The sequence below is a fragment of the Torulaspora globosa genome, chromosome 6, assembly GCF_014133895.1.
Source record: "Torulaspora globosa chromosome 6, complete sequence".
Taxonomy (NCBI): domain Eukaryota; kingdom Fungi; phylum Ascomycota; class Saccharomycetes; order Saccharomycetales; family Saccharomycetaceae; genus Torulaspora; species Torulaspora globosa.
This window is the reverse complement of record NC_050732.1, coordinates 621,804-649,206: the sequence shown is the minus strand read 5'-3', so window position 1 is coordinate 649,206 and position 27,403 is coordinate 621,804. Positions and strand designations below refer to the sequence as shown.

General features: G+C 44.5%; 10 protein-coding genes across 10 annotated transcripts; 4 read left to right on the top strand and 6 right to left on the bottom strand.

Annotated features, from left to right (window-relative positions):
* Positions 1–84: 84 nt before the first annotated feature.
* On the bottom strand, positions 85–4,290 carry PAN1 (actin cytoskeleton-regulatory complex protein PAN1; the record flags this gene model as incomplete). Its single annotated transcript, XM_037284790.1, has 1 exon — positions 85–4,290. The coding sequence occupies one exon, from the start codon at positions 4,288–4,290 to the stop codon at positions 85–87; it is 4,206 nt and encodes a 1,401-aa protein (XP_037140686.1).
* A 1,163-nt stretch (positions 4,291–5,453) lies between these two features.
* HG536_0F03360 (uncharacterized protein) lies at positions 5,454–6,149 on the top strand (the record flags this gene model as incomplete). The annotated part of the gene is made up of 1 exon (XM_037284789.1): positions 5,454–6,149. One exon carries the CDS (start codon positions 5,454–5,456, stop codon positions 6,147–6,149), a length of 696 nt encoding a protein of 231 aa, XP_037140685.1.
* A 728-nt stretch (positions 6,150–6,877) lies between these two features.
* Positions 6,878–7,975, top strand: HG536_0F03350 (uncharacterized protein; the record flags this gene model as incomplete). The annotated part of the gene is made up of 1 exon (XM_037284788.1): positions 6,878–7,975. The coding sequence occupies one exon, from the start codon at positions 6,878–6,880 to the stop codon at positions 7,973–7,975; it is 1,098 nt and encodes a 365-aa protein (XP_037140684.1).
* A 293-nt stretch (positions 7,976–8,268) lies between these two features.
* DJP1 (Djp1p) lies at positions 8,269–9,513 on the bottom strand (the record flags this gene model as incomplete). Its single annotated transcript, XM_037284787.1, has 1 exon — positions 8,269–9,513. The coding sequence occupies one exon, from the start codon at positions 9,511–9,513 to the stop codon at positions 8,269–8,271; it is 1,245 nt and encodes a 414-aa protein (XP_037140683.1).
* A 232-nt stretch (positions 9,514–9,745) lies between these two features.
* Positions 9,746–11,776, bottom strand: AIM21 (Aim21p; the record flags this gene model as incomplete). Its single annotated transcript, XM_037284786.1, has 1 exon — positions 9,746–11,776. The coding sequence occupies one exon, from the start codon at positions 11,774–11,776 to the stop codon at positions 9,746–9,748; it is 2,031 nt and encodes a 676-aa protein (XP_037140682.1).
* Positions 11,777–12,007: 231 nt separating this feature from the next.
* On the bottom strand, positions 12,008–12,478 carry NTF2 (Ran GTPase-binding protein NTF2; the record flags this gene model as incomplete). Its single annotated transcript, XM_037284785.1, has 1 exon — positions 12,008–12,478. One exon carries the CDS (start codon positions 12,476–12,478, stop codon positions 12,008–12,010), a length of 471 nt encoding a protein of 156 aa, XP_037140681.1.
* A 154-nt stretch (positions 12,479–12,632) lies between these two features.
* SEC3 (GTP-Rho binding exocyst subunit SEC3) lies at positions 12,633–16,427 on the top strand (the record flags this gene model as incomplete). Its single annotated transcript, XM_037284784.1, has 1 exon — positions 12,633–16,427. One exon carries the CDS (start codon positions 12,633–12,635, stop codon positions 16,425–16,427), a length of 3,795 nt encoding a protein of 1,264 aa, XP_037140680.1.
* A 194-nt stretch (positions 16,428–16,621) lies between these two features.
* On the top strand, positions 16,622–19,630 carry MPH1 (3'-5' DNA helicase; the record flags this gene model as incomplete). The annotated part of the gene is made up of 1 exon (XM_037284783.1): positions 16,622–19,630. One exon carries the CDS (start codon positions 16,622–16,624, stop codon positions 19,628–19,630), a length of 3,009 nt encoding a protein of 1,002 aa, XP_037140679.1.
* A 2,505-nt stretch (positions 19,631–22,135) lies between these two features.
* On the bottom strand, positions 22,136–24,136 carry HG536_0F03290 (uncharacterized protein; the record flags this gene model as incomplete). Its single annotated transcript, XM_037284782.1, has 1 exon — positions 22,136–24,136. One exon carries the CDS (start codon positions 24,134–24,136, stop codon positions 22,136–22,138), a length of 2,001 nt encoding a protein of 666 aa, XP_037140678.1.
* Positions 24,137–26,267: 2,131 nt separating this feature from the next.
* HG536_0F03280 (uncharacterized protein) lies at positions 26,268–26,936 on the bottom strand (the record flags this gene model as incomplete). The annotated part of the gene is made up of 1 exon (XM_037284781.1): positions 26,268–26,936. One exon carries the CDS (start codon positions 26,934–26,936, stop codon positions 26,268–26,270), a length of 669 nt encoding a protein of 222 aa, XP_037140677.1.
* Positions 26,937–27,403: the final 467 nt, after the last annotated feature.

Below are 27,403 nucleotides of genomic sequence, written 5' to 3'. Positions count from 1 at the left end.
ATAACATAATTCACGTAAATAATTCCGCTTCATAATATACACTGTTGTGCAGAGGAACCTCGTCCTGCAAGGCCTGCAGGGCCTTCAGGGCAATGGAGGAGGAGGCGGAATACCGGAGGGCTGAGAGCCATCTTCATCCACCGAGGACACAGACTCAGGTATAGATAGTACGTCGTCAGAGTCCTGCCCATGGTCCAGATTATGAGACTTAACAGAAAGCTGATTCTGGCCCGCAGACGCAATAGACTGACCAGGCAAGGCTGGCGGAGGAGGCATAGAGAAGCCTGCCCCTGAGTTTATCTGTGGCAGAGGAGGTGCGATTGGCACGGGAGGGGCACCTGCTGTTCCTGCTTGTGGCAAATGTGGAGCAAGAGGTACTGCTTCATTGTTGGCGCCTGAGAGGCCCGAATTAGAATCCACGGTCCCTCCCAAAGAAGGTAGCGGGGGCGCCATTGCGGGACTACTTAAGGAGTTCGCATTCCTAGCATCGATAGTTTGAATCTCCATATTCGGCTCCTTTTTAGCGTAGGCATGTTGCCCACCTGTTTGATCTTTAGCCTTGATCGTCTGGGGCTCATCATCAGACCAACCATCGTCATCGTCATCTAAACCCCTCTGCAGTCTTCTTTGCGTTTCGGCTGCTTTCAAGTCAAATGATGAGCCTGATGGATCCTTTTGCTTGAAAAAAGGATTCCTATCGCCCGCTGGAACAGAAGAAACGGGGTCCTCTGGCGTTTTAGAACTATGTTGGACGACGGGCTTTGTGGAGTTGTGTATATCTGAGGGAGTTAGCGTCTGATTAACGACTGGGGCTGCCGAGTTTCCAACAGGCTTGGCGACTGGAACGAAATCGCTTTTATCGTCGTCAGAATCAACCTTAGCTTCTTCTACTTGCCTGCGTAGCTCGGCTAACCGTTTCTCCTTCTCGGTTTTCTTCTTGAGTTTCAACTTGGCTAGCTCCTCTCTCAATCGCCTCTCCTCTTCATCATCTTCCACATCAGAGATACTAGCGAAAGTTGAGGGCTTCTGAGCTTCGGCAGAACGGGCATCAGAGACAGATGCTCCAGATTGAGAACCAGGAGAGGGATATTGCGAATGCGGGACAGCATTTCTACTGGTCGTCTCCTTGCTCGAATTCAAAGTCTCTATAAAGCTGCGAACTTCTGGCAGTAATCCGGCACCAAATTCCCATTTGCCGAAATCAGCGGGATTACCGCCGTAGACTCCGCCATTCATGTTGGATCTCAAGGAGGCAGAGATTTCCGAAATGGAGTTTCTTATGTCATCTATGATGTGTTGGTTCTTACCACTCTCATTTTGAATTCTTCTGATTTCCAGATTATACTTCCTTTCTTCTTCTTCCAAAGATTCCGTTGGTCCTGTCTGTCTGCCAGTTAAGGCATCCATTCTAGCCTTCAGTATAGCCTTACTTTTAGCTTTCCTTCTGTCTTCCTCTGTAATCTCTCCATTAATTCCCGTCCCTGATAACGAAGAGGGATTCTTGAGTTTGAATAGACGGACCTTGGCATTCGTTATTTCGTTATCAACTTCGGCAATTCGGGAAAAGATCCGAGGTAACTTCGAAATGACATCATCAAATCTGTTTCTTAACTCGATCGGAACTGCATCATTCTCTACATTTGGAAATTGTGGTAAGTTCTTAAGCTCGGACTTCAAAATTTCAACACGTCTCAATTCATCCTGCTCGGAGGTAGTCAATTCATGAGTTCTCAGTGAATGCAATATGGTTCTTTTTTCTTCGATTGCTTTCCTCAAAGAAACCATTTTTTCCCTTTTTACATCGGACTCTGGTCGAGTGGTCTTTTGACTGGAGGTTACCGTATTGTTGAACACCTTTCGGCGATTACGGAAGCTAGGTAAGACCTCATCATCATTGTTTTTATAACTCAAAGCATCAATCTTCGATTTTTGTTTATTTTCTTTATTGGGGACACTCTTGAGTTGATTCTTAACGTTGTCTATAATCTTGGTGCTGGAGGGAATCAGACTCAAGGGCAAGCGATTTGGCAATTGAAAGCCATTCAGCTTACGGTAAACAAGATGCATGCCAAGCGCAAACTCTTGCTTGTTCAATTGCCCGCTATTGTTCACATCGCAAAGATTCCAGATATGCTCCAGATCACTTCTATTCAGGCCCGATTTCCTGAAAATTTCCACAGCAGATGAGGAATCCAAGAGACCTCTGTTATTGGTATCATAAGTTTCGAAAATCTTGTAAAACAATGATTTTTCTTCAGGAGTGATCGAATCTGCGTTTTGAGCGGTGAACTCGGATCCAAAATTACTCTGTGAATAAATCTCATTATTGCCGAACCCAGTTTTCTGAGCAGTCAGAGGCATGGTTGGGTTGAATCCGGAAGGTGGCAGATAACCCGTTGGTTGGTTTTGCAGTGACGCAAGATTGCCAGTTGATTGGGATGGCAGTGTTGAAGAGAGACCTCCATAGAGCTGGACTTGTGGAGGAATATCATTTCCCACTTGCGGCATCGCATTTGGTGCTGCCAGTCCTGTAAGTGAAGGCTGTTGAATGGGGATACTACCAGTAGATTGAGACGTTAGATTTGGTATTGTTCCTCCTGTGCGCTGTTGTTGAAGTGGGATGCTAGCCTGCTGAGAGGTAACAGCACCGCCAGCCAAGTTTATTTGTTGGTTGTAAGTAGCATTTCCTTGCGATGTTAGAGCATTATTGAATCCTCCTGTCGTTTGGGGGACGATCGAGTTATAATTTTGATTCATCCCGTTTGGTGCAAAGCCACCGGTCATTTGAGATTGGAGCATGCCATTTCCTGTAGCATGCGGCTGAATAGGCGCGTTGAAAGAAGTCTGTGGCATAAAACCCGTATTCAGGGGCTGTAACCTCCCACCTGTCATTTGCTGATTCAATTGCACTCCTCCAGTCGTTTGTGCTGGCATCCCGAAGGTTGTCTGTGGGAGTGATCCAGTCATCTGTGGATTCAAAACTGCCCCGCCAGTAAGTTGTGACTGAAGGGGAAAGCCAAAGCTTGTTTGTGGCATGGACGCAGTAGGCTGCGGCTGCAAACTTGGCGCATTAGTAGGTAAGTATTGGTCGAAAGGCGTCCTTGTTTGGGCTAAATCAGTCTGGCTTCCGGATGCGATGCTTAAGTTAATAGCATCAATAAAACTCGAAACCTCATTTTTGATTTTACTCTGTAACTCAAACGGAATCGAATCGCCTTGTAGCACGTTGTTGACTAGGTGCATAGCCAAAGCAAATTCTGGGAAGAGCAATTCACCAGCTTTGCTCGTATCGCACAAAGCCCAGATACGAGCCAACTGAGATGGCTGTAGCCCGGACTTCATCAAAATAGCTTTACAGTCGTTACCTGAGATGGTGTTCGATCCTTTGGCTACCCTGGAGCGGAACAGTCTCTCAAATTTCGCCTGATCATTAGCGGTGATAAAGGAGAGCCTTCTGGCAGGAATCTTGACGTCGTTGTTTATGCCGTTATTAGCAAAGGAATTGACAAACCCAGTTGCATTCGGTCTCAAAGGTTCCAATGGCGTTTGCTGCTGCGATTGTATGTAAAATCCAGTTTGCTGTGGTAGCAACGCCTGCATTTGTCCATAACCTGTTGATTGTGGCTGCAAAAATTGGGACTGAGGACCAGTTCTCTGCTGTTGCAATTGAAGAACTTGTGGACCAGTCGCCTGATGCTGCAGCTGTTGAGGATGGGACAGAGGACCAGTAGGTTGCTGGGTCAGAGGCTGAGCTTGCATACCCGCTTGCTGATATGGTTGCTGAACTTGAGGTTGCATGCCAGTCTGTCCGTACTGCTGCTGCTGCTGCTGCTGAGGTTGCCCACCAAGCTGGATCTGAGGTTGCTGGAAAGGAATATTGTAGAATCCTGTTCCTTGAGTCTGCAAAGGTTGAGCCTGAGCTTGGAAATTGTTAGAAGATTCAAAAGCTGATGGGTTAGATGTGGGGTTGGCTTTGGGATTGAAAGCTGCACCGGCTGGAATACTGGCATTCTGCTCATAGTAATTTCCTTTTGCCTGCCCCATAGTCGCAGAATTCAATAGCGCATTAGTGCCATTGAAACCACTCATCTGTTGTGTAACGGACTGCGATTGATTTGGAAACGAGTTCAAGTTTTGTTGAACACTACTGAACCCGACATTTTGTTGCTCCGTCTGATTGAAGGGAGCTAACTGTTGTTGCTGAGGCTGCCGTTGTTGAGGCGGCATTTGCTGATAGTAACCCGTCGCTTGGGACCCCGAATTTGATTGCACCTCATAGGGATTGAACATCGTAAGAATGCAGCACTAGGCCCACGACGCAGCTGGTACTTCACGTTATAGGAAGGTTTGTTCTTTCTACATATATCTAATGTATCGAAAGGTCGAGTTCTCAACCATTTTGAATCAACATATGAAGGCCCCTATAACAACGTACTCAGTGATATTCAATGTCAAAGCTTGATCAAGCCTCGAAGAACCTTTCGACGCCTTGGGCGAGCCCAAGATCGTCTTTGGAGATCATACTGTTGCACCAAATAAGCTCTCCACGCATCAAGAAAGCAGTGCCATAATTTTCTGGTTTCCACTCTAGCTTCAGCGCTAGTCGATGAATAATGCCTTACGGCGCATAATAATGACACACCAAATCAGTGTTAACTATCTCTAAAGCCCAAGGCGTGTACAGGTTCCGTCCCGGAAATGTTGCGAGCTAATTTTTAGCTTGTCGCGTTGATTTATCTGGCCTCTGTTGGCGGTGTCACAAACTAAAAAACTGGCGCGCGCGTCTTTGCTGGTAAGGCTATAGTTGACGATACAAACTATATGTCCTGTAGCATTAGAATCAGCTGGAGAGTTCATTGCAAACAACGCAGGAATGGTATCACCGGACAAAGCCGTAATATACAACCATTCGAAAAGCATGCGGGACCTAAAAGCAGTGAGCCAAGACACCATGTCAATGATCGATAAGATTAGCGCAGAGGCGGCAGAAAGATAAGGGAACCGGCCATTTCGTTAATCTGGCTGCCTGCCAAAGCTGCCATATAATCTTCTCTATCATTGCCGTGGTGTCTCGCGTACATAATCGCACGTCATTGCTTGTCTGCGGAGCTGCCGAAGCAGCAGGTGGACTTTCAAATAAATTGCTGAAACATTTGTAATTAGTCTCTAGTCTCAAGTTCCGTAAAGTGAGTCTTCTAGGCCGGTTCTCTGTGTTGCGTTCTGGCCAACGGAGTTAATGCAAGATGAAGTGTCACAAAGTCGAGTTCTGGCGCCAGCTTCAAAACAAAAAAAAATATAACGATGTTCTTGTGGGTAAATAACGAGACTGGAACGCTGGAGTTTAGTCCATTTGAATTATCAGGCATATTGAAGTGACCGCTTAAGCCACCACAGGTTGTTTTTAAACCTTGCATCACCGCATCACCGCATCACAACATCACCACGCAACGCATATGCCAAAAGGTTACAGAGAGAACCCAGATTTCGGTTTCTCGGCCATGCCAAGATCCCGACAGCGCCGACTCAATGTCAATGTCTGGGATGCTCAACCTCGCAAGACGAAAAGGCCAGAGGACGGACCAGAGGACGGACCAGAGGACGGACCAGAGGCCAGCCCCAAGAGGAAGGGAAAGACAGAACGTCTAAAGCTGAAGATGGACGTGATGGCTTCGTGGTTCAGTAAGAAGGCCAGGCAGATTGCACTAGTGCCCGATGAGCGCCAGCACAAAAAGGGCAAAAGGCATCACCTGCGGTTCTGGAAGAACCGGACGCAAGCAGCAGAGACCACGGTCGTGTCTGCCACGGCTCACTCGGCATCCCAGGCGCCCACTTCCTCGCACCACAGTTGCTTCAGCATTAACGATTGCCTATCGTCGCCGCCAACTTTCGCCCTGTCGCAATCAGAGCTGGAGGACCCATCCTTCGAAGACACCTGCACCGTTATATACAGGCCGCTTATCTCGAGCCTTGATATGGACTCGGTGGAGCGGATGCAGCTTCGACTGAATACCGAAACAAGCGAAATGCTCCTACGCTGTGCGGACCTCACAGTCTCGCAGGGCGTTTACGCGACTGGATCGCGACTGGACCACCGAGGATCAGAAGAAGCTGCCCCGCTCACATCAGTTTCACAGCCTTGCTGGACATGAGAGCCGACGTATAATGCTCCAATTCAGTTGTACAAACAGAAGGACTTCCGAAGACAGATTACTTAACAAATCTGAGACAAGATGGAGAGATGAGGAAACTACCTAACTTTCTTTCAGTAGCGATGAGACAATTTTAAACGGGCACTCCGGTATCTCTTCGCTACACATGGTGTTGCTTGATGTGAGCCGATTGAGCGGTTCATGCGGGTCATGCGGGTCAAATACCAGATACAGACTTCTCATCATCCACAGGATAGTAATTAGGTCTCTTAAAACTGGCTTCTGGCGATATCGTTCAAATATCAGAGCTTTGTGCTTTTTCTATGGGTCACATAATGCTGTCATAGAAATTGCAGGTCTTTCCAGGAGTCTTTATTCTTTATTAGCTAAGATTGCACTAAGCAATCAGTCAAGTCTTTTGATGTTGATTTTGATTGCTGATTAATTTTGTGAAAACTCTATACAGTTTGATCATCTCGGAGTACAAACAGCGTCATTGTTCGAATTTGTGACGCGCCGAGAAAACTCGTGCGGCAGGTGGGCGCTAATGTGTAATTGGACTTGTGTAAAATAAAGTAATGAGAGCTTTAGAACTGTGGACTTCTTAAAATTGAGCGAATTCTAGTGGGTTCTTATATCCATTGAGAGGGTCAAAGCTAGGATTCTTGGAAAGCAAGACAGTACCAACGCATTGCAATCAAAAGTCAAAAACAGATTAATTCGGTAGGATGCAGCCCGCTCTTCACTCAATAAAGGTCCAAAAATCGGGTTTTGAGAGCGAAGATGATCTTGAACTCTCGACTGGCCGCACGGCTTTTTCTATGCGATTGTCAACAGGAGTTCCAAGAGACAGTTGTAGCTCCTCAGAAAGTCTGAGAAATTCGGTTAGCACACAGGTGCGCTCCAAAAGAAGATTCAGAAGAGGTATTAAACTATATTTCCAAAGCTTTCGCAAAAAAAGCGGCACTGCACCCAAATCTAGCAGTTCCGACACAGAAGCCTATTATTTGACTAGCGACGATGATCGATATTCCGTTGATAGTCTGGAGGCTCACGGAATATTGCCCAAAACAGACAGCCAACTTAGCCCAAGTTATTCGAATGACTCCTCCATTCGAACACGTCGGTTTAAATTTTGGTCAAATTCAACTGAAGGCGACAACAGAACATTCGACGAAGAGAGAAAAGTTGAATCATCAAGAAGTGCCGTCAGTGACACTATTGTCTTCCAGCGCCCACCGCGACACAAGGTTAGATTCTGGTTGAACGAGAAAAGGCATGGACATAGTGATTCCATCCTGGAAATTCGACAATCTGCAATTACGACTCGGATTGCTCGCTCAAGATGTCTAGCTGGCATAGCTGCGGTAGAAGCCGCTAGACTTGGTGAATATCGAAGGAAAATTCGAGCTTTGAAATTCGCTGTCGCTGCAACAACCGCTGCCTTCGCTCGAGTTAATAAAGCAAAGCAGGATATCAACGCAAGCCATGGAAGTATCGCAAATGCTGCTATGTACAGCTCGAAAGCAATAGCGGCAGCTTCTATTATTTCTCCACAAGCAAACCAGGATTATAAGAAAATCCAAAGGGTTTTCAATGAGCATTTCAAACATAAAGATGATCCGACCTATTTTCGACGCCTGAAATATATTCCTATGCAACAACTAGATAGGAACTCAGCAGCATACAAGATGCACTTGAAGCTGAGAGCGATTCCAACTCCCTCTTGCAAGGATGACATCTACAAGTTTCACAGCACCCGACTGGATAGAATATCCACCAGCCAGCATAGCAGGGCATCTACATTACAACTAAGTATTGCGTGATCTTTTGAGATTATAAGGGAAGTTTATGGTATTAATGCAAAAGTTTATACTTTCTCTGCCAAAAAAGCTATAATTGGATAGCAGGGCTCGAGAAATACGCTGAAATATCCAATGCTTTAAGATGACATGGAAATTTTTTGACCGAAACGGTGACTGATTCGTACTGTTCATGAGCCATGGGGTCGAGAAGCTAAACAATATGAAAGACTTTATATATAAAAGTGAGTTAAAGAATTGTCAATTGTAAATGCATTGTCGGGTTTAGGTTTTTACATACCCTGAAGACCCATCTTTCAAATGTGACGCTTCTTTTTCGTCGCTTCAGCCACTAACTGCTCGAAGACTTGGGCTTCTTCTTGCTCAGCTGGCGTTCTATATGCTCTTTGGAAAACCTTTCCTAAAAGAAGTAAGGATTCTCCTCTCCTGAATCTAGTCTCTTTATCGACAGTTTTATCATGTGTAACTCTATCGCAAACGGTCCTTAGAGTAGACATTATCTCGTATTTGGAGCCGTACCATGCAGCAGATAGTACTTTACCCATCAATAGTTGCTCCTGATGAGCCAGTTCCTCCGCTGTAGGTTTCGCAATGACGTTACCTTCTTTATCGAGTAGCGGTGCCTCAGATTCACTAGCACCTTTCATCTTTTCCAGCTCTTTCATGGTGCTTTGAGCATCAATCGCTGCCGACACGGTTCTGAGTGTATCCATGAAGACGCCTCCCTTCGCTTTCATTGAGTGGAACATACCTCCAAAACCGAACACCGTGTTTGAAGCAAGAAAAATCCGCGCCCTCTCACAGTAAACATCCCCTATAGTATGCAAAATATCTAATCCAAAGGATTCCATCTTTAAAAGGTTTGCTTCCTCTTCGAACTTCCTTGCAAATGAATCTTTACATGCGTCATCGTAAACACTTTCAGTTAGGATTGAAAGCCTTTCTATTAACTTGTTCGCGAGAATTTCAACGCTTTTCTCCTTCTCTATTTTCAGCTGTTCTTCAAATTCCTCCAGTTTTGTCTTCTTCGAAGCCTCCTTCACATTTTCGTCCTTGTTGTACAATTTCAAGTTATCCATACGGGCTTTCAAGGCTTCTTCAGAAGGTTGTGCTTCAGCTGCCTTCCTGCTTTCGGCTTGTTGTTGCTCCTCCTTCTTCTTCTCCTTCTCCTTTTCGGCATCCTCTTGGGCTTGCAACTCCTCTTGTCGTTGCAAATTCTTAAGTAAAGTCAACTCTCCAATATATGGTTCAAACGCATCTCCACCAAATATTACAGAAAATTGCTCGGCCGCATCTTCAAAGCCGCCTTTAGGTATTGCCTTCTCCTTACCAAATTTATCATAATTGGCTCGTAGTTCATTATCGCTTAACACCTGGTAAGCTTCAGAAATCGCCTGAAACCTTTCAGTAGCTTTTGGATCATTAGGATTTTTATCGGGATGTTCTTCGATCGATTTCTTCCTATAGGCTTTCTTAATTTCCACTGCAGTAGCCGTAGACTTGATACCTAGCAGCTCATAGTACTCATTATCAACCACCATAGGAACAGAACAAAGCTCTCGTGTAAACCTCCCAAATTTATCAGAAAGGAGTTACTTGTATCAAAGAAAGCTCATTATACTCATCGATCGAACATTCGTCCCGTAAGCTTCGGTATTCCGCTGAAGCTCTAGGAGGAATACTTTGATTACAGAAATCAACAGGGTAACATAAACATGAATAGCACTATCTACGACGTGGAGTTTTCGGTCTTATACCAGATCTAGAGCACTTCTACAGTTCCTGCTCCAGGTCGAATGAGTAGTCTGCCCCATTCTTGTCATCGATACTTTGTTCTTGAGCTTCCTTGTGCCCTGGCTTCATATTTGCTGTTTCCTCAAGATTCTCTTCGAGTTCTTGTTTCGCGCTCGACCTCACTTGGTGAACCTCCTTCGAATTAAAAGCACTTTGTGTCATGAGCTTTTGTGGGGTTTCATCGAATGCCAAGTCTTCACTTTCGTTCACAGTCTCTTGGGACCCGACCATTGGCTGACTTGGATCTTCAAGTACAGACGGACGCCTCTCCTGCGTTCCATCGCTCAAAATCTCGAATGCACCTCTTCCTTCTGACAATTGAGCAGATTTCTGTCCAGAATCGTCCTTAAGCACTTCCTTCGTATTTTTGTCGTCCCGGTTATTACTCACTATTGTCCACATGTGGAATAGCTCAATGTCATTGCTATTTTCAGTCTTGACCTTCTCGACATTTGCCACCAGCGATGGTAACTTGCGTCCACGCGGACCTCGAGCTCTCCGCTGCTGACTTTCAGAGGGGGTTCTTGTACTATTCTCATTAGGTTCTTCCAATTTATTACCTTCCGTTCTTCTATCGGTAGAGATCGAGGATCCAGTCACCATATCTGGATTTGCAAACAACGTGCCCAGATTCTTGCCAAACTGAGCTCTTTCATCATTCAACGCCTTTCTGTGGTAGTTTGGAGCTCCGCCTGTGCCTGATTCCATAGATAGAGGTGACTCATGAGGTCGGAAAGGAATTGAGCCTTGCAGCTGCTCAAGCTGCTGATTCTGCAACATCTGCTGAAAAGCGGCTATTCGTGATGATGGTTTTTTGGGGACTGGCGGTGCAGCCCGTTTGGCAGATGGTATACTTGAGTGGTCTGACTTTTGTGACAGCACCTCTGTCTCCTCGAAAACTGAGGGCGCCAGTTCCGAAGAAATATCTCCTCCTTTCGTCTCTTCAACCTTATCTGATGAAAGATGATCGAGCTCTGGAGCTGGCGTAAAGTCTTTAGTGAATTCTGCGACTTCCTGCTCGTCAAGGGAACTCAGGTTTGCCTGAGCTTTGGTTGAATACGTCGTCGGCGGCTCCTCATCAGGACTCACTTCCCTTTCTGGCTGCGTCCCCTTCATTTCGCCCTGATTTGTAGCCTCCATTACATGCACTTCTTCAGGATGTTCTTCTGCGGTACTTTCGCTCTGTTCCGTTTCTCGGAGTAGTTCTCGGTTGACCTCCTCTCTATCGTTCTCTGCCGCTGATGACTGCGGTTCGTCGGACTCTGATTTCGAAGCGGCTTGAGTCTCGGTCTTAGAACCATCATTAGGGCCAGTACTTTTCTGTTCCGGATTCTCGGGCATCAGTCTCCTATCCGAACTTACGTCAGCAACTTCTATAGGCTTGATTAGCGAATTTCCACGCACCGGAGCCATTTCACGCTTCGATAAAAGCATTTCCATTTCTTTCAACTGCTCGCTGGTATTCTGCACAAGCATATCTAAATTTTCCGTTGTGCTTCGTTTCAAACTTTGATCTAGAGGTTCTTCTGACCTCTCCACTTCATCAGTACTTGCCACGGTCTTAAGAGTAGCTAATGGTCCGGTTGAGGGCACCGCCGTTGTTGCGGGTGTGCTCTTCAGTCGCTGCGGGCGGGCGGCAGGCAATTGTGGTGTCGGTTCATGATCTGAACTCTCCTGACGGCTCTGAGATCCCTCATCTTTAGTGATGCCACCATTTTCACGCATGTTCTCCTTCTTTTCTCGATTGGGTCGTGTCCCTGGGACTGATGGTTTCAGATCAGAGGATTCATGAGGTTTTGAGACTGGAAGTACTGGAGATGATGAGCTGTTCTTCAGCCGCTGGGGCCTGTGGCCTGGAATCTTGGGCAATTCCGATCCTTCAGCCTTTGCTAAGTCTGCTTCCGCAGAAGATGGTAGTGGAAACTTCTCCTGGCTGATCTCCTCAGTCAAACGATGACCTCTAACCCTCTGTGGCCTCTCAGGGATTCTTGGGACGTCATCGGAAGACATCGTAACCGCTGCCAAGCTTTCGATATATCTTCAGTAACGGTTTGTTCTGTTCTTCTTTGTAAAGGGGCTGGTTAAGTTTGATTCAGTGCACTTCACATTGACTAACCGAAAGGAAAACAACAAGGGCCTCCATTCAAGCAATACATTGAGACAGCTAAATATCTATTAAAAAACTGCAACGCTGCAGTAGTTCCCATGCTCTTGTTCGAACTTTAAACATTCCCTGCGCCCTTAAGCAGAGTAGTTCAAACGAAAGATATCATTGAACACATAGTAGGAGCTACCATCTGGAATCAAATGAAAAACCTGTGAGAAACGTTGAGGGTTCTGCTCCTCATCGATCAGCAGATCGCCAGTAATCATCACAAGAACATCGCCGCTTGGAGAGGCAGGTTGGGCGTCCAAAGTAGTGATTCTGTGTTGAACCCTTTGGAAAGGTAAAGAGACCAGCTTCTCTACAATGTCTTTAGCACCTTGTAATTGACTAGTTTCGAAGGTCAACATGGACTCATTCCTGTAAAGGTTGCCCAATTGGCTTCTATCGGTGTCAAATTGGTTGTAATAGAACTCGGTGAATTGTTGAGCCAAAGCGTTGAAATCAAGGGACATAGATAAATAATATGAGCTGCTAGTTGAAAGACAATGATAGCCAATTGCAGTAAATGGGCCTCGATCTAATTGAAAGATTTGCGTAACCTTCATAATATTCGAAAATTTGATGAACGAGGTTGTAACTTACCCTGCTCAGATCGAAAAATCGGCCATAGGGGACTAGTAAACAGTAAGCAACTCAATGAATTGATGGCTGCGAAGAATTAAGCTTTGGGTCTACGGTGTGCGAGCTTGGGCAGCAGAAATGAAGAGCTCCAGATCCCCTTTCAAGAAATTTTCACACAGCAGGGAAGGTTCCACTGATGAGAAACCTTCATCGGTCCATAAAAGGATAATCTCAGGTAGCGGCTCGGCGAAGCATGCACGTAATGTGAGCGGCAACAGTATGGGAAATGCGCCTCCGGTGTCTGGCATTCATGTTTCTCATCGAAGAACGACGTCAAACTCTTCAAGGTCCTCTCAAAGCTCAAACTTTTTAGCAGAGCAGTACGAGCGGGATAGGAAGGCCATTATAAGCAGTTGCTTCACAATGTATGATAGAAACTCTGGGGCACCAAATAACTACATCACACACGTAAGGATTATTGAAGATGCAAAATCACCAAGCTCGAGACCACCGCCAAACGCCCAACTGCAGAACAAGAAAAAGAGAATTCTAATTTTGAGTTCTAAGCCCGACAGTCCTAACGCTATCCAGCTGCACAAAGGACGTGAAAATACGGATGGCTCATTTCAGATTGGTAGAACCTGGGATTTAAAGGAACTTAAAAGAGTTGAGCGAGATACTGAGGTCGATGAAGGCTTCGCTTTGACTATGGGGAAAAAGTACTACTGGGAGACAAACTCTGCAAAGGAAAGAACTGTCTTTATCAAGTCATTAATAAATACGTACATGCAGGCCTTTGACGGTCATGTACCACAATTGATCAATTGGGATTTATCCATTTTCTATTTGGATGAGAGGAGTTACCAGAGAGCCGTTATCACTAGGGTATCAGGCACCGATGCGGCGTCCGTCAACAAAACTAGTGGCCATTCCATGCCCCAAGCAGGACCTGCCTCTCCACTCGGTAATATTAATTCGATGCGAGACGCAGATGCAAGCCAACAACCAACAGCAAATCTTCTACACAGAGCACCGTACTCCAATAGCCCGACAATAGCTGAGGCAAGTAAGCGATATTCTTCTTCGCAGCATGAAAACGAGGGGAAGCCAGTCGCTGAAGGCGATGGTTTAAATCATATGGTGACCACCGATGAACCTTCGTTTATCGACAAGAATTTGGATGCTATGTCAAAAGCTAGTGTTGAACGCCAAGCCTTATCTTCCGCTCGTAGCAGTCCCAGTAAGGATGGCTACAGCTCCCAATCCCAGGGAGGAGCATCAGGTAACAGACGTGACCATCTGTTGGAGGACCTGAATAATGTTCTTGCGTCAGAAATACAATATGTTTCTGAAGCCGCTTCCAATCTAGAACCAGGGCCACTGAGACCTAAGGAGGAGTCTTTTGTTCATGAGGATTTCTCAAAGGAATCCCCACCCCTTGTGGCCAAAGTGGAGTCTATTGTCGAAGATATTCGTTATGAGCCGATGGCTTTTGGAGATCAAGACCTCGATTTAAATGAAACGATTTCCAACGAAGGCGATACAACTAACGATCTATCTTTTGAACGAGGGGATGAGGTCCGTCATAGCCAGGTTCTTGAGCCAGGCTCTTCCCATACATACCATGAGGTATCAACTATTCAGGAAGAGGTACAGTTCGGTACAGATAGGATCGCCAAAGATAAAATGTTCCCAGCTCTTGAAGCTGACCGCGCCTCCGACAGCAAAGGTCCGCAAATGAAAAAGAAAGCTTGGGACATTGAGGATGAAGAGATTCTTGAGATTTTGACAGACGTCAATTGGGGAGCCGAAGATGATGCCGATAATTTAATCGAAAGATTGAACTCAAAAATTGCAGAAGCGGAGTACAACTTTAACAATTCTCTGCTATCTTTGGAAAAGCTAGCCTTGGACTTACGGCCATATGAGCAAAATGTTGCGCGAGAGTGTGATAAACTTAATCCAATACTCTCTCTTTTCCTCATGGAAATGAGTAATGTTTCTGGAGATATAGAGTATGTGGAAAGTCAGCACAATGGACTGCAGGTAGAAAGTGCGAATAAAAAACAGCTGTGGAATACCTTAAGCGAACTGCTTAACACGGTGTCTTTGGATGAAGACAGTCTCGGGGAGCTTCTGAACTGCCCCATAGCTGAAAGATATCTCGCCAAAATGGAGGGCCAGCTCAGAGCCTTGTTCAAGGCCCTCAAAGCAATAAATGGTGAGGAAGATGAAGAACATTATAATTTGGGACAAATGAGGGCTTTGAAGCATAGAAGGGAAACATACGAAAAAGTCACCAAGGTTTTCCTTGAAAGATTGGTAAATGAAATGGTCGGGAAATTCGTCAACATCTCAATAGATGAACTCTCAGAAGATCATCTGACTAGTTTCTTGAGTCGTCTATTAAGGTTTTCCTCTCTCATCCTATTTTGCAAAGATGTATCCCCTGACTCGTACAAGTATCTTATCGAGAAGTGGAACGGTACTATTTGCGAGGTATATAATAAGATGTGCCAGTCTGTGTTGAGGGAACTAGAGCTTTTGAAGGCTACCTTACCTTCGAGGGAAAAAAGAACCATCAATGAAGAACCTGGCCTAGCGGATCTACTGTCAGAATGGAAACATATCAAGAGCAAGGAAATTCCAAGGACGAAAGTCTCCACCTCTAGCGAGCTAGTTGGAAGTTTAAGAAAGGCTATGGAAACTTTTGAAAGATGGGTCATAGTTTACCAGAATTTCATCGACAACTTCTTTCACATCTGTTCAAAACTCGATTTTGAGGAATTCCTAACGCGCTTTGCCGCAGCAGAAAGTAGGACGGCCCAATTGCTTGAAATAAGAGGTATGCAACCGGACAGAACCTCAGCGGCGGTTGAGACACAGCTCGTCTCCAAGATATTTCAGCCGATTACCGCGCGCATATCATCAGGGCTTATTGAAGTTCTTAAATGTGATAGGTCAATTGCTCCCGCTCTGATGATTTCGTTAGAGCGTGAGATAAAATCCCTGGAGTCGTCAAATGCTGAATTTTTGGTTAGCGCCCTCTCTAGACTGCTATCTCAAGTTATCCAAGTATGGAGTGACTACGTTGACGACCAAGTGATGTATATGCAAAGAATCAGGATAAATGTCTCCTCAAGAAGCTTGTTACCTTCGGTGATTGAATTGCCATTATTTATAAAAAACTCGCAGGACTTTATCAGGGAAACAGAACTAGAGCTTCAAATGGACGATGAGGACGCCTTCGAGACACGCAAAATTTTCGAAGCAGCTTGTTCTAAAATGAGCAACTGCTTGGCAGACCTATTTACGACAAAGAATAATGACACGAAGGATTTGTTAGATGCTGCTGAGGCCGCAGAAACCGTTCCCTCTGAATCGGGGAACATTGACAGGACAATCACATTACTGATGAATTGTCACTGGTTGCTCGAGATACTGGCTCTGTTGAACAGCAGAGGCATTTTTGACAACTCCTTGCGAGAGGCCAAAAGTGTCTTTGACGTTGAGAAAGATAATTACGCATCTTATCTTTTGCGAGATTCGATGCCAAAACTGACCTCTTTCATCCATGGCGCTAGTAACCTGATCGCAAGCACCCCAACTGATAGGATGGTTGATCCTTCCAAATGGGCAGCCTATAGCAAGCATAACCTAGAAATTATTCTCTCAAGTTACACGTCTCACGAGATTGACACTCTGGTCAAACGTTTGCATGGATATATGCTAGCACATTTTGCCAATGAGCCTGATGAGTCCATCAAAAAAGCTCTGTTTGACAAGATTTGGTCCTGCATCCAAGGGCAGACTGTGTCTCTTTACCTGAGGCTCTACACATTGATCGAGAAGCATTACAAGGGAACGTACGTGAAATTCACGAAGAACGACATCATAACAGCATTCGAGAGCTATAAGAAGCAACACGTCTAATAGTTCATTCACGCTTAAATCTTGTGTCTGGTCATTGGAGACGATAGACGCGTCGCTTGCTTTTAACGCGTTGCGGGATGAAGGCGTGAACTATTGGTCATCGAAAACATTGATACCTGCAAATGAACTACAAGTTTCAGCTAACATCACTGTTTCTTCGAAGTACGCAATGTCAGGTGTAGAAGGTCACAGTGATGGCAAAAGTTGATGAGAATTACGATGATCTGGACGATGAGGAGTTAGAGTGTTTACACGCTGGAGGTGTTAATAAAGTTGTGCGAAAAGCAGTAATACGAAAACCGAAGGCTTTGCAAACCGACTTAAATGGCAAAGTGATAGAAGGACAGCAAGCATTTTACGAAGAGATCCGAAACGATGTCACGTTTGGACCAACTCATCACAAGTTATGCCATGAGAATCTTCAGCAATTCATTTATCCAACAAATTTCGAGGTACGAGAATATCAGTTTGATATCGTCCGGAAGGCTCTATTTCAAAATGTCCTTTGTGCTATTCCGACAGGTATGGGGAAGACTTTCATAGCTAGTACCGTGATGTTGAATTTTTTCAGGTGGACTCAATCGGGCAAGATCATTTTCACGGCTCCTACGAGGCCATTAGTTGCACAGCAAATTAAAGCTTGCCTGGGCATCACTGGCATTCCTCAAGATAAAACTGCGATCTTGTTAGATAAGTCAAGGAAGAACAGAGAGCAAATCTGGAACGAAAAAAGAGTGTTTTTTACAACACCACAAGTGGTTGAGAATGATCTTAAGAGAGGCATTTTGCATCCCAAAGAAATTATATGTATTGTACTTGATGAAGCACACCGGGCCACCGGTTCATACGCATACACCAACATTATAAAATTCATCAGCAGGTTTAACACTTCATATCGAGTGCTTGCATTAACCGCAACTCCAGGTTCAGACCTGGAAGGTGTGCAGGAGGTTATAAAGAATCTAGAAATATCGAAGGTCGAGGCACGAACAGAAGAGAGCATCGACATCGTGCGGTACATGAGAAAGAAGGAGAGGTTAAAGATAGAGGTCGCTGTCAGCTCGGAAATCGAAGACTTAATAGAGCAAGTTGGCGCAGCAGTTCTCCCTGTTCTCAGGCAAGCCGTCGAATTGGATATTTACGAAGATTGCGACCCATCCCAGATCAATGCTTTCAAAGCAATGCAGCAAAGTCAAAAGATCATTGCTAATCCCAGCATACCGGAGGGCGTTAAGTGGAGGAATTTCTTCATTTTGCAGCTATTGAATCATGTGGGGCAAATGTTGAAACGAATCAAGATTTACGGAGTAAGCACCTTCTACAACTACTTCATGGATAAGTATAGAGAGTTTACCACAAAGTATAGCCTGGGTAAATCGACGAACAAGATCGCAGCAGAGTTTTACTTCAATCCTATCTTGATAACAATGATGAAAAGATGTGAAGCTCTTCTGGCAAACCCCCAATTTTTGAGTCATCCCAAGCTGCGTCATGTCAGAGAAGAGCTCACAGACTTTTTTTCGGAGGACAGTTTAGATTCAAGAGTGATTATCTTTACGGAGCTGAGAGAGAGTGCCTTAGAAATTGTCAAATGCGTCGATCTAATGAATGGACCTGGGTCCAATTACAGAATAAGACCTCATATATTTATTGGACAAGCGAAAGGGAAAGAAGGTTTCGACGAGGTGACATTTACAAGAAAAAATCAACCCAAGGGAAGGAAAAAGGCAGATAGGATGAAGCGACAAGAGGAAGATAAACAACTTGAAGAACAAAAGAAGCAGAAAAAGAAGGAGGAGCAGTTAGAAAGAGATGCTAGGCGGACGGGCAGCTCTGAAGATGCTCAGATAAAAGGCATGACTCAAAAACAACAGAAAGAGGTCATCCAAAAGTTCAAAACTGGTGAATACAATGTTCTGGTGTGCACTTCGATTGGTGAGGAGGGGTTGGATATAGGTGAGGTTGATCTCATTATTTGCTACGACACAACCAGTAGTCCGATAAAGAATATACAGCGGATGGGGAGAACTGGTAGAAAGAGAGACGGGAAAATAGTTCTGCTTTTCAGCAGTAATGAATCCCTTAAGTTTGAGCAAGCTTTGAAAGACTACTATGGTCTACAAAGACTTCTTTGTCAAAATCACTTAACTTATACGAAGTCAGATAGAATTATACCGCCCAATATTAAGCCAGTGTGTCGCAAAGAGCATATTAACCTTGATGAGGAAGCTCTGGAGGTTAATAAAATGGAGGACACTGAAGAGGTGATTCGTTACGCCACACAGTGCATGTTGGGTAAGAAACCGAAAGCAAAGAAAAGGGCTAAGGGGAAGGAACCTAAAAGAGAAAAGCGGTTTTTTATGCCGGATAACGTCGATGGTGGTATTGTCACAGCCATGGATTTAGTGACGAAGACCAAATTACCTGAAAATCGCTTAGATGATGATATCAGATGCAAAGAGAGTATCGACCGTAATGAGAGCACCTCTGTCGAAACACCATCCAGCGCAAAGGATAAACCCAAGGATTTTAGCTTTACCGAGCTCGCCCGTCCCGCTACAAGGATGAAGCTGCCGTCACTCATCGGAAGAACAAGCGACAAGATTAAAGATGAACAGGATGACGAAATCCCTACTGGAAAGGTAACTAGTGATGCATCGGATGGCATAAATCTGAGTCGCAAAATAGATGACGATGGGCTCAGTACGCCGGCATCGAAGAGGCAGAAATCTATCTCTATTGAAACAAAATCCGCTTTTTCAAATCGCAAGCTACCTGAAAGAAACACCTTAGAAGACGCCGATGAACGCAATCATGGAGGTTTGTTGACCAGTTCCGAGCGCGAATACTTTTTGCAACATTATTCACCTGATGACGCTGTGTCTATAGCGACCATACCTAATTTCGTGCGAAGTACGAAGTGCGCAGAAGTTGATCACAGTATCCTCAACCAGAAAATTCTGCAGCTATTTGAAGAACTGCGGCAAAATAGAACACATAGGACCATTGAGATGAATCGCACCAAATGCATTGCAAGAGGCATTCAAAGTGGCATTGTCAACCAAAGTCACGTACAACCTTCCGTAATGGTAAAATGTGACTGCTATCAAACGACAGAACCGCGGCATAGTACGATGACTGATGTCCCAGCGAAGGGAGCAGATGATTTGGATTCTTTATTGAGTTCAGACTCGGACTTTTGAAGTTTATCTCGTCCCGAATTCAACGTAAATAATGACATTTTTAAATTCTTTACCTATAAAAGGCGAGAAATTTTGACAAATTTGTATGCTTTCCATCTCTATACTCATTGTCTTGCTGCCTTTATGCTTCTTTCTCGTATTTAGTTTTAAAAAGACCATCCTTATGCAAGGGAAATACGCATATCAGTGAGGATTCGTCCGAGATTGTGTTTTTGCTGGTTGAAATTTAATTTTTAACCGACCTTTCTTCTCATGATCAGCTACGGGTTGTTCGCATCTGAACATCTCATGATTATGTAGAGACTTTTTGGAATACTTCTAACCCCTCTCTCAATTATTCTACCTCACTACTTGTGAAGTGGTTGATGGAGTGAGTTTGGCGGGTCGCCGTTGGCTACAATTTTCAGTAGCAACTCATTTACGTTCAATTTTGCTGGATCTTGTGAGGTCACAAGGCCAAATTGATGATCAGGGAACTATAGGACTTCCCCTTTCCTCCCACTTGTTTTTTTTGTGGTGGTATCGGTAGCCTACTTTGATTTGGTGAGCGATACAGTGCGCACTGTTAATGCGCACAATCAATATCCATGAACCACTCCGGCCTCTTGTCTGAATGACGAATACTGTTAATTGTGTTGTCAATGGATTGAAAGGTTTATAGTAAATTACGAGAAGTGCAAAAGATGAAATTGGTACTGGATGGTGTTTATGATCTTACACTTGACTTTGAATGTCTTCGTTTCTACAACTGAATTGGAGCATTATACGCCGGCTCTAATGTCCAGCAAGCCTGTGAACCTGGGTTTCTCAAGCACTCGAGGATTCTAGCACATTACTATCGGGACCTTAACTCACCAAGTGCAACCTTCAAATGAGAAAGGGATGTGCTCGAAGGCCATATGATTCGCTTTGATTACGAGGGCGACTTAAAGGAGGTAACGTAAGTTGACAAATCCCTAGAAGATGGTGCCACGAGTAGTTTGACATCTTTCCAAAAAGCCGAGCATCGTTTACATTAAGTTATCTTACGATATCTTTGCGAATTAGCCGCCGAGCTGGTGCTCATGTCACACGAAAAGGTAGTCCTCGCTAATAGCCACACAAGATACTGAACTAAAGAGTAAACATCCTCAGCTATCCCTTGCACCAATCAGAACTGACGGGTGCTATGAATCATCAATAAAAGCAATAGCGGAAATAGCAGCAGCAGCAGTTGTTGTATATGAGCCCTCAAACGAAGAATCTGGCTCACATGTATCCATTGGTAGACAAACTGATCAAGCAGTCGCGGAGGAACAGAGAAGAAAGAAACAGTGCTGTGGAGCGTCGAATTCTTTCTGGGAAGTGAGTGGATTCCCAGAGTGGAAAGAGTGATTCGATATTTTTTAATCAATTTCTGCAATGATAAAATCCTGCAGGCTAAGAAAGACCTCAGAAAAAGAGGTAGGGTTTGCTGAGAGCGCATAATGATGCTGGAACGGCTCGGAGCTCTTTTGCGGACTAACGCAGTCAATTACCATAACAAGTTTGCGAAGGTACGACAAAAGCTTGAAGATGAAGCAACTCCGCTGGGAGACAAGGAGTGCACTTCATATGTGAATGACGTCAACAAGATTCACGAATTGTGCTCGTTTCTGAGCTTTATAGAATCATTCCACGTCTCGCAGACACGGTTTGACACACACAATAGCGATACCCTTTAGCGGCTCCCGCGATGAACTTGAGAAGTGATTCAGGCTTTGACAAATGGCCTGAAGAATGAAACAGGAAAACCGAATAGAAATTTCGGGTTTTTGCTTACTAGGAAATTGCTAGTACGTGACTGGAAATTAAAATGCGCTGTGCGGCAGATTTATCACCATCAAGCCTACATCCAGAGGTATGAGAATATGGCAGGCGGATCACCAAGCTGAGTAGATGCTTCAATTGCTAGTATCGAAGGCAGCCTTATTGCAAAAAAAAGAATGAGTTATCAGCGGGGTGAAAGAAAGCGGCCGTTCGTTTTCGTTATATCTGATGCGCTATGATTTCAGATCATATTGGCATTTGCCGCTGTGCGAAATTATGGTGGTAGGGTAAAAGCTTGCTGATTAAAATTGCAGTCTATGGAGAAGTTGGTTAGCCGGTCAATATGAGCGTCGCAGGCCTAACAAGCCAATTGAGCTACGTCAAATTGTAGAAGGTATGTCAAGCTTCACCTAACCTATGGATCCCATAGAGAGTTGAGAAAAGATTTTAAAATACAAAGGTATACCAATATACATGCCAAGGACTGGTAGAAAGATGCGGGAAAACGAGAAGTTTTAGTTTACAGCTCTTACAGGGAGAGCAGACAGAAGAGGTATCAAAGAACTGAAGGAGAGTGAGCGGAACAATTACTGCGGTTAAGGCCAAGCTATGATATTCAGGAGTTGCACGAACTGCAATAATAGAGCAACGATCTTATTCAATGGGCAACCCTGCAAAGAGACGAGGTAAATAAGCAAGAAAGCGATTACCGCAGAGTTAAACTTCTCCAGCGTTAATCACAGGGGAAGAATAAAATCTATTTGTGAGCGACTGGAATATTCGATGCCGCCTCTTGACGTGAGAACTTTGGGCTGTTGACACGTCAATGGGCGGTTCGTGTACTACCATGTTTGCGCTACAAATACTGACTGTATTATGCCCCCTTTTCCTGGCCATCTCTTTTCTCGTTTCTCTCAGGGTCCCACCCATTTTCTCCATCTCGAGTTTGGTTTTCTCGATTTCTTTGCGTCTATTATTGCAGTCCGCCCACGCTTGAGCGTACCTTTTTTCGAACTCTTGGTACTTCAAGTGGAATTTTGCCTTATAAGCAGTATTCGTGTCGACAAGGCGCCTGACATTCGCATTGGACTCATCTAGCTGTTTGACCAGATTTTTGTTTGCCTTTGCGAGTTCGGCTTCTCTTTTGTTTGACGTCTTCAAGTTCTCAACAGTAAGTGTTAGGGAATTCTTCAAGAGGTTGCTTTGGCGAAGCAAATCATCATTTACCTCCTGAAGCTTTCCACTTTCACTAACAAGCTTCCTGTTGGATTCCTCGAGGTCTTCAATTTTTTTTTGCAACACGAAACTTTCCCTCCTGTAGCGCTCTAAGAACGCTAGCTTTTGCTGACTGTCAACCGTGTACTTTTGTTCCTTTAGTACTCTTGCCTCCAGTTCTTTGATCTTTATGAGAAGAGGCTTACTGACTTCTTTCTGTTCCTGCAGATTATTTTGACAGCTCTTGAGTTCCTTCCTCAAAGCGTCATTCTCAACCTGCAGCTCATCCGCCATTGACCTAACTTGTAGCAAGTCCAGTTTTATTGCTTCCATTTGGACAATGGCTTGTTTCAGATCCTGCTTCTTCTCTTCTGCTAAACTTAGATCAATGCGGCTTTTCCTTACCACATCCTCCAAGTTAATCTCTTTTTCCCGCAACATTTGTCTGAGCTCAGCAACCTCCACATTTAGAGCGTCTTTCTCAAGCTTGAGCGCTTCTATTTCCGTTTTACGCTTCTTTAGTGCTTCAACTCTAACGCGGACTGCTTCCTCGCTCATACGCTTCCAGCAAAGTTGCTGAGTCTTGAATGCATTTGCAAAACCGGCGGCCAAATTTTCAGTTGAATGAACCGGCGCATTCTTGTTTAGAAACTCCAAAGGCATGTCACATAGATTGTATAGCCTTCCAATAGCTGTAAAAAGTTTGCTTTCGCCCACCAATTCGAAATCATGATTGGGTGTCACAAACTGATCTTTCTCATTCTTTAGAATTGATTTGCCTGGCAATTTATCTTTTGGAACCGTTGAACCATCCTTAGCAACAATATCACTCCTCTTGAATCGTATTACCCTAGTTGTTCCAAATTGGAGCCTCCTTTCAGAACGCTTCTGCCTGATATCATCAAACAAAGGATTGTAAGGTGGTAATGGAAACACAGGTAGCTCCTGCGAAGAATCAGAATCATTCGATGCTGTAGTATCATCATTCGAAGGTGGAGAGTAGTAGTCTTCTCTTTGTTTATTGATAATAGCCGCCAGCTCTTTTTTATGCTCAAGAGTGCGGCGGTTAGCGCCCGTTTTGTTGTAATAAGCGATAGCGTCTTCAACGGCAGGATTGACGTTGGTGATGTCGAAAACATCAGTAATGTAATCGTCTGGTCCATCGTATTCCTCGTATTCGGACTCATCAGTGTCAGAGTCGTCGTACCTGGAGCTGTCTGACTCAGATTCGCGGTTTTCGCAGTCCTCAGAATCGGATGCATTTCCTTGCCCACTGAATTCTTCCTGTGTAGTCTGATTGCCTTGATTTTCATCGGCTAATGATCCCTGTTGCTCAAACACTATTTGGACGTTTTCATTTTCCGATTCATCTATCCATGGCCATGGAACTTGTTCTTGACCGTTGAATGATTCAGGGTTCTCTTGCCTTCTTTTGATTGCTTCGTTAAAAGGTGCCCATGGGTCAGAAGCAGATGTATTGTACTTAACCTCGTAAACGGACATTTTTGTTGGAAATTAAGTATTGGATTAATTAAAAAGATGAAATAGAAAGAATAGTTCGAATGAAGTTTCTTTCTTATCCATCTAGAAGAGAAAAAAAAAGTGCAACAGATGATTTAACATCAAGAAAGAGAGCAGATGGATTTGTGTCCTCCTTTTATATCCCAGTTCCTCGATCTATCGGTGACAGAGAAACAAATAGTGACTCAGGAACAAAGCGTCACAAAGTTGGATACTGACACCCGGCAATCCGATCGAAAAAAAAAACAACTGGGAGTTGTTCACAAGAGATAGTTGGTCGATCAGATTGGGATTTCTGATAGCCTACGAGTCTTAATTGTTAGGTGATGTAATCAACTTCAACCGTGGCAGGTATTAAACACTAGGCTAGTTGTACTGGTATGAAATATGTATAATATTTCTGAATATAGAAAATACCATACGCTGAGATCTACGGATTTTAAAATCCACAAGGGAGTATCTTGGTGACTGTTCTTTAAAATTCGCTTTTATACGTTTATCATGTCGAGATGCTGCTTTAAGAAAGGGTAATCTCCACGGCGTCGAATTTGCAGCGAACAAGTATGAGTGTGCATGTCTTGCTTTGGATCCACATTAGCTTAAAGATAAGGCTGTTTTGTCCAAGTAGCTTCACTTTCAGGCACCAATGTTATGCATAATGTCGGAACTATCATCCGTTTCAATTCGCCGATTGGTTCATATGCTGATACTAGATCGAGTGGAAGCTTTGCCTGTACCACCGGAATTGGATATCTCTTTTGGAGATGTGTTTCTTTCGAAGATCATCGGTTGTTTGTGACTGAAAAGCGTCTGGAACTTCGTCTCCGATTGGTATATTCAGACATCCGATCTGTTAGAGCCATTTTGGAAATAGACCACATTCATATTCATATTACACGGTGCGAGAGAACCTTCACCTTACAAAACTAGATGGATGAAAGACTTCTGCAAGGATCCTTCCTAGGAAACGTTACACCGTGAACCAAGAAAGAAATAGAGGACGAGTGTTTATTATGGACATCATTATGTCATCCCGGGAATTGAGGTAAATCATGCACCTAGCATCCTGCATTAGGTTGTGAAATACATGACGGGTAGGTACGTCCCATAGTGAACTTTGCTAGAGTAAGAGGAGCAATTGACCGATGGGATCTCTCGGCCTGAGTTTCAACATTTCATCAAGATGTGGCTTCTTGGTCCGTGGATTGGTAGGCGAATATGCTAGAATTCGACATGAAATTGAAGCGGGTAAGATAGAAGAATTCATCTGTGATGATTTGGTAGAGACTTGATATATCTACAATGTCCAAAGAGCTCGCAAGAAGTGAAATGGGAGAGAATGGCGCTTACGTTCCATTAAATACCCCATCTGTCGGAAAACAGACCATATCGCAAGGTACTTTGATAAGAAGATAGTGGATAAAAAGATCCGAAGTAAAAACAAAAAGAAGAGTTATTCTAAGGATACTACGACCAAAAAAAATATGAAAGACAAGACGTCAATCCGCAAACACCACTGATATAGTTAGTGACGAGAAAACCGAAGACGCAAGTCTACAGCAAGTGGTCTAGACGTACCGGGAGCATTTAGAAGAGAATTTATTGTTAATAAAGTGAGACAAATGCAGCAGCAACCGACTGATTACGGTGCCACTCCACTGAATTCACCTCCTGGCTCAGCTCTTGAACTAGAACTAGACGACAACGTAATGGAAGTCAATAGTAAACATCATCTTAGGCTTCCATCAGTCGCTACTAATGATTCGGTAAGCCTGTTAACGAATGACGTATCTGTTAACTGATTCGGGCGCATCCACTTTAGTTCTTAGGCAGGAAATATACGAACACGACAAATCAAAGAAACTAGAGTGCAAACTGCAGGATGATGAAGGGAATTAGATCAAAATAAGCTTTAAATTGAAGCTTCAACTGCAATTCCGAACAGCAAGCTGTGCACTCTAAATGCCCTTTCATCATCAGACTCGGAATTTCATGCCCTCCGCATAAAAGATCTGGGTCGACAGGGATATTACTCAAAATTCCAGGATTAATGAATCGGGAAAAAATACGGCATACCGGTTACTAGGTCGCTAAGACAGGCCCATACCATTGGCTATAGCGGGACAGCTTCTTCTGATCCTCGGTGGTCCAGTCGCGATCCAGTCGCGTAAACGCCCTGCGAGACTGTGAGGTCCGCACAGCGTAGGAGCATTTCGCTTGTTTCGGTATTCAGTCGAAGCTGCATCCGCTCCACCGAGTCCATATCAAGGCTCGAGATAAGCGGCCTGTATATAACGGTGCAGGTGTCTTCGAAGGATGGGTCCTCCAGCTCTGATTGCGACAGGGCGAAAGTTGGCGGCGACGATAGGCAATCGTTAATGCTGAAGCAACTGTGATGCGAGGAAGTGGGCGCCTCGGATGTCGAGTGAGCCGTGGCAGACACGAGCGTGGTCTCTGCTACTTGCGTCCGGTTCTTCCAGAACCGCAGGTGATGCCTTTTGCCCTTTTTGTGCTGGCGCTCATCGGGCACTAGTGCAATCTGCCTGGCCTTCTTACTGAACCACGAAGCCATCACGTCCATCTTCAGCTTTAGACGTTCTGTCTTTCCCTTCCTCTTGGGGCTGGCCTCTGGTCCGTCCTCTGGTCCGTCCTCTGGTCCGTCCTCTGGCCTTTTCGTCTTGCGAGGTTGAGCATCCCAGACATTGACATTGAGTCGGCGCTGTCGGGATCTTGGCATGGCCGAGAAACCGAAATCTGGGTTCTCTCTGTAACCTTTTGGCATATGCGTTGCGTGGTGATGTTGTGATGCGGTGATGCGGTGATGCAAGGTTTAAAAACAACCTGTGGTGGCTTAAGCGGTCACTTCAATATGCCTGATAATTCAAATGGACTAAACTCCAGCGTTCCAGTCTCGTTATTTACCCACAAGAACATCGTTATATTTTTTTTTGTTTTGAAGCTGGCGCCAGAACTCGACTTTGTGACACTTCATCTTGCATTAACTCCGTTGGCCAGAACGCAACACAGAGAACCGGCCTAGAAGACTCACTTTACGGAACTTGAGACTAGAGACTAATTACAAATGTTTCAGCAATTTATTTGAAAGTCCACCTGCTGCTTCGGCAGCTCCGCAGACAAGCAATGACGTGCGATTATGTACGCGAGACACCACGGCAATGATAGAGAAGATTATATGGCAGCTTTGGCAGGCAGCCAGATTAACGAAATGGCCGGTTCCCTTATCTTTCT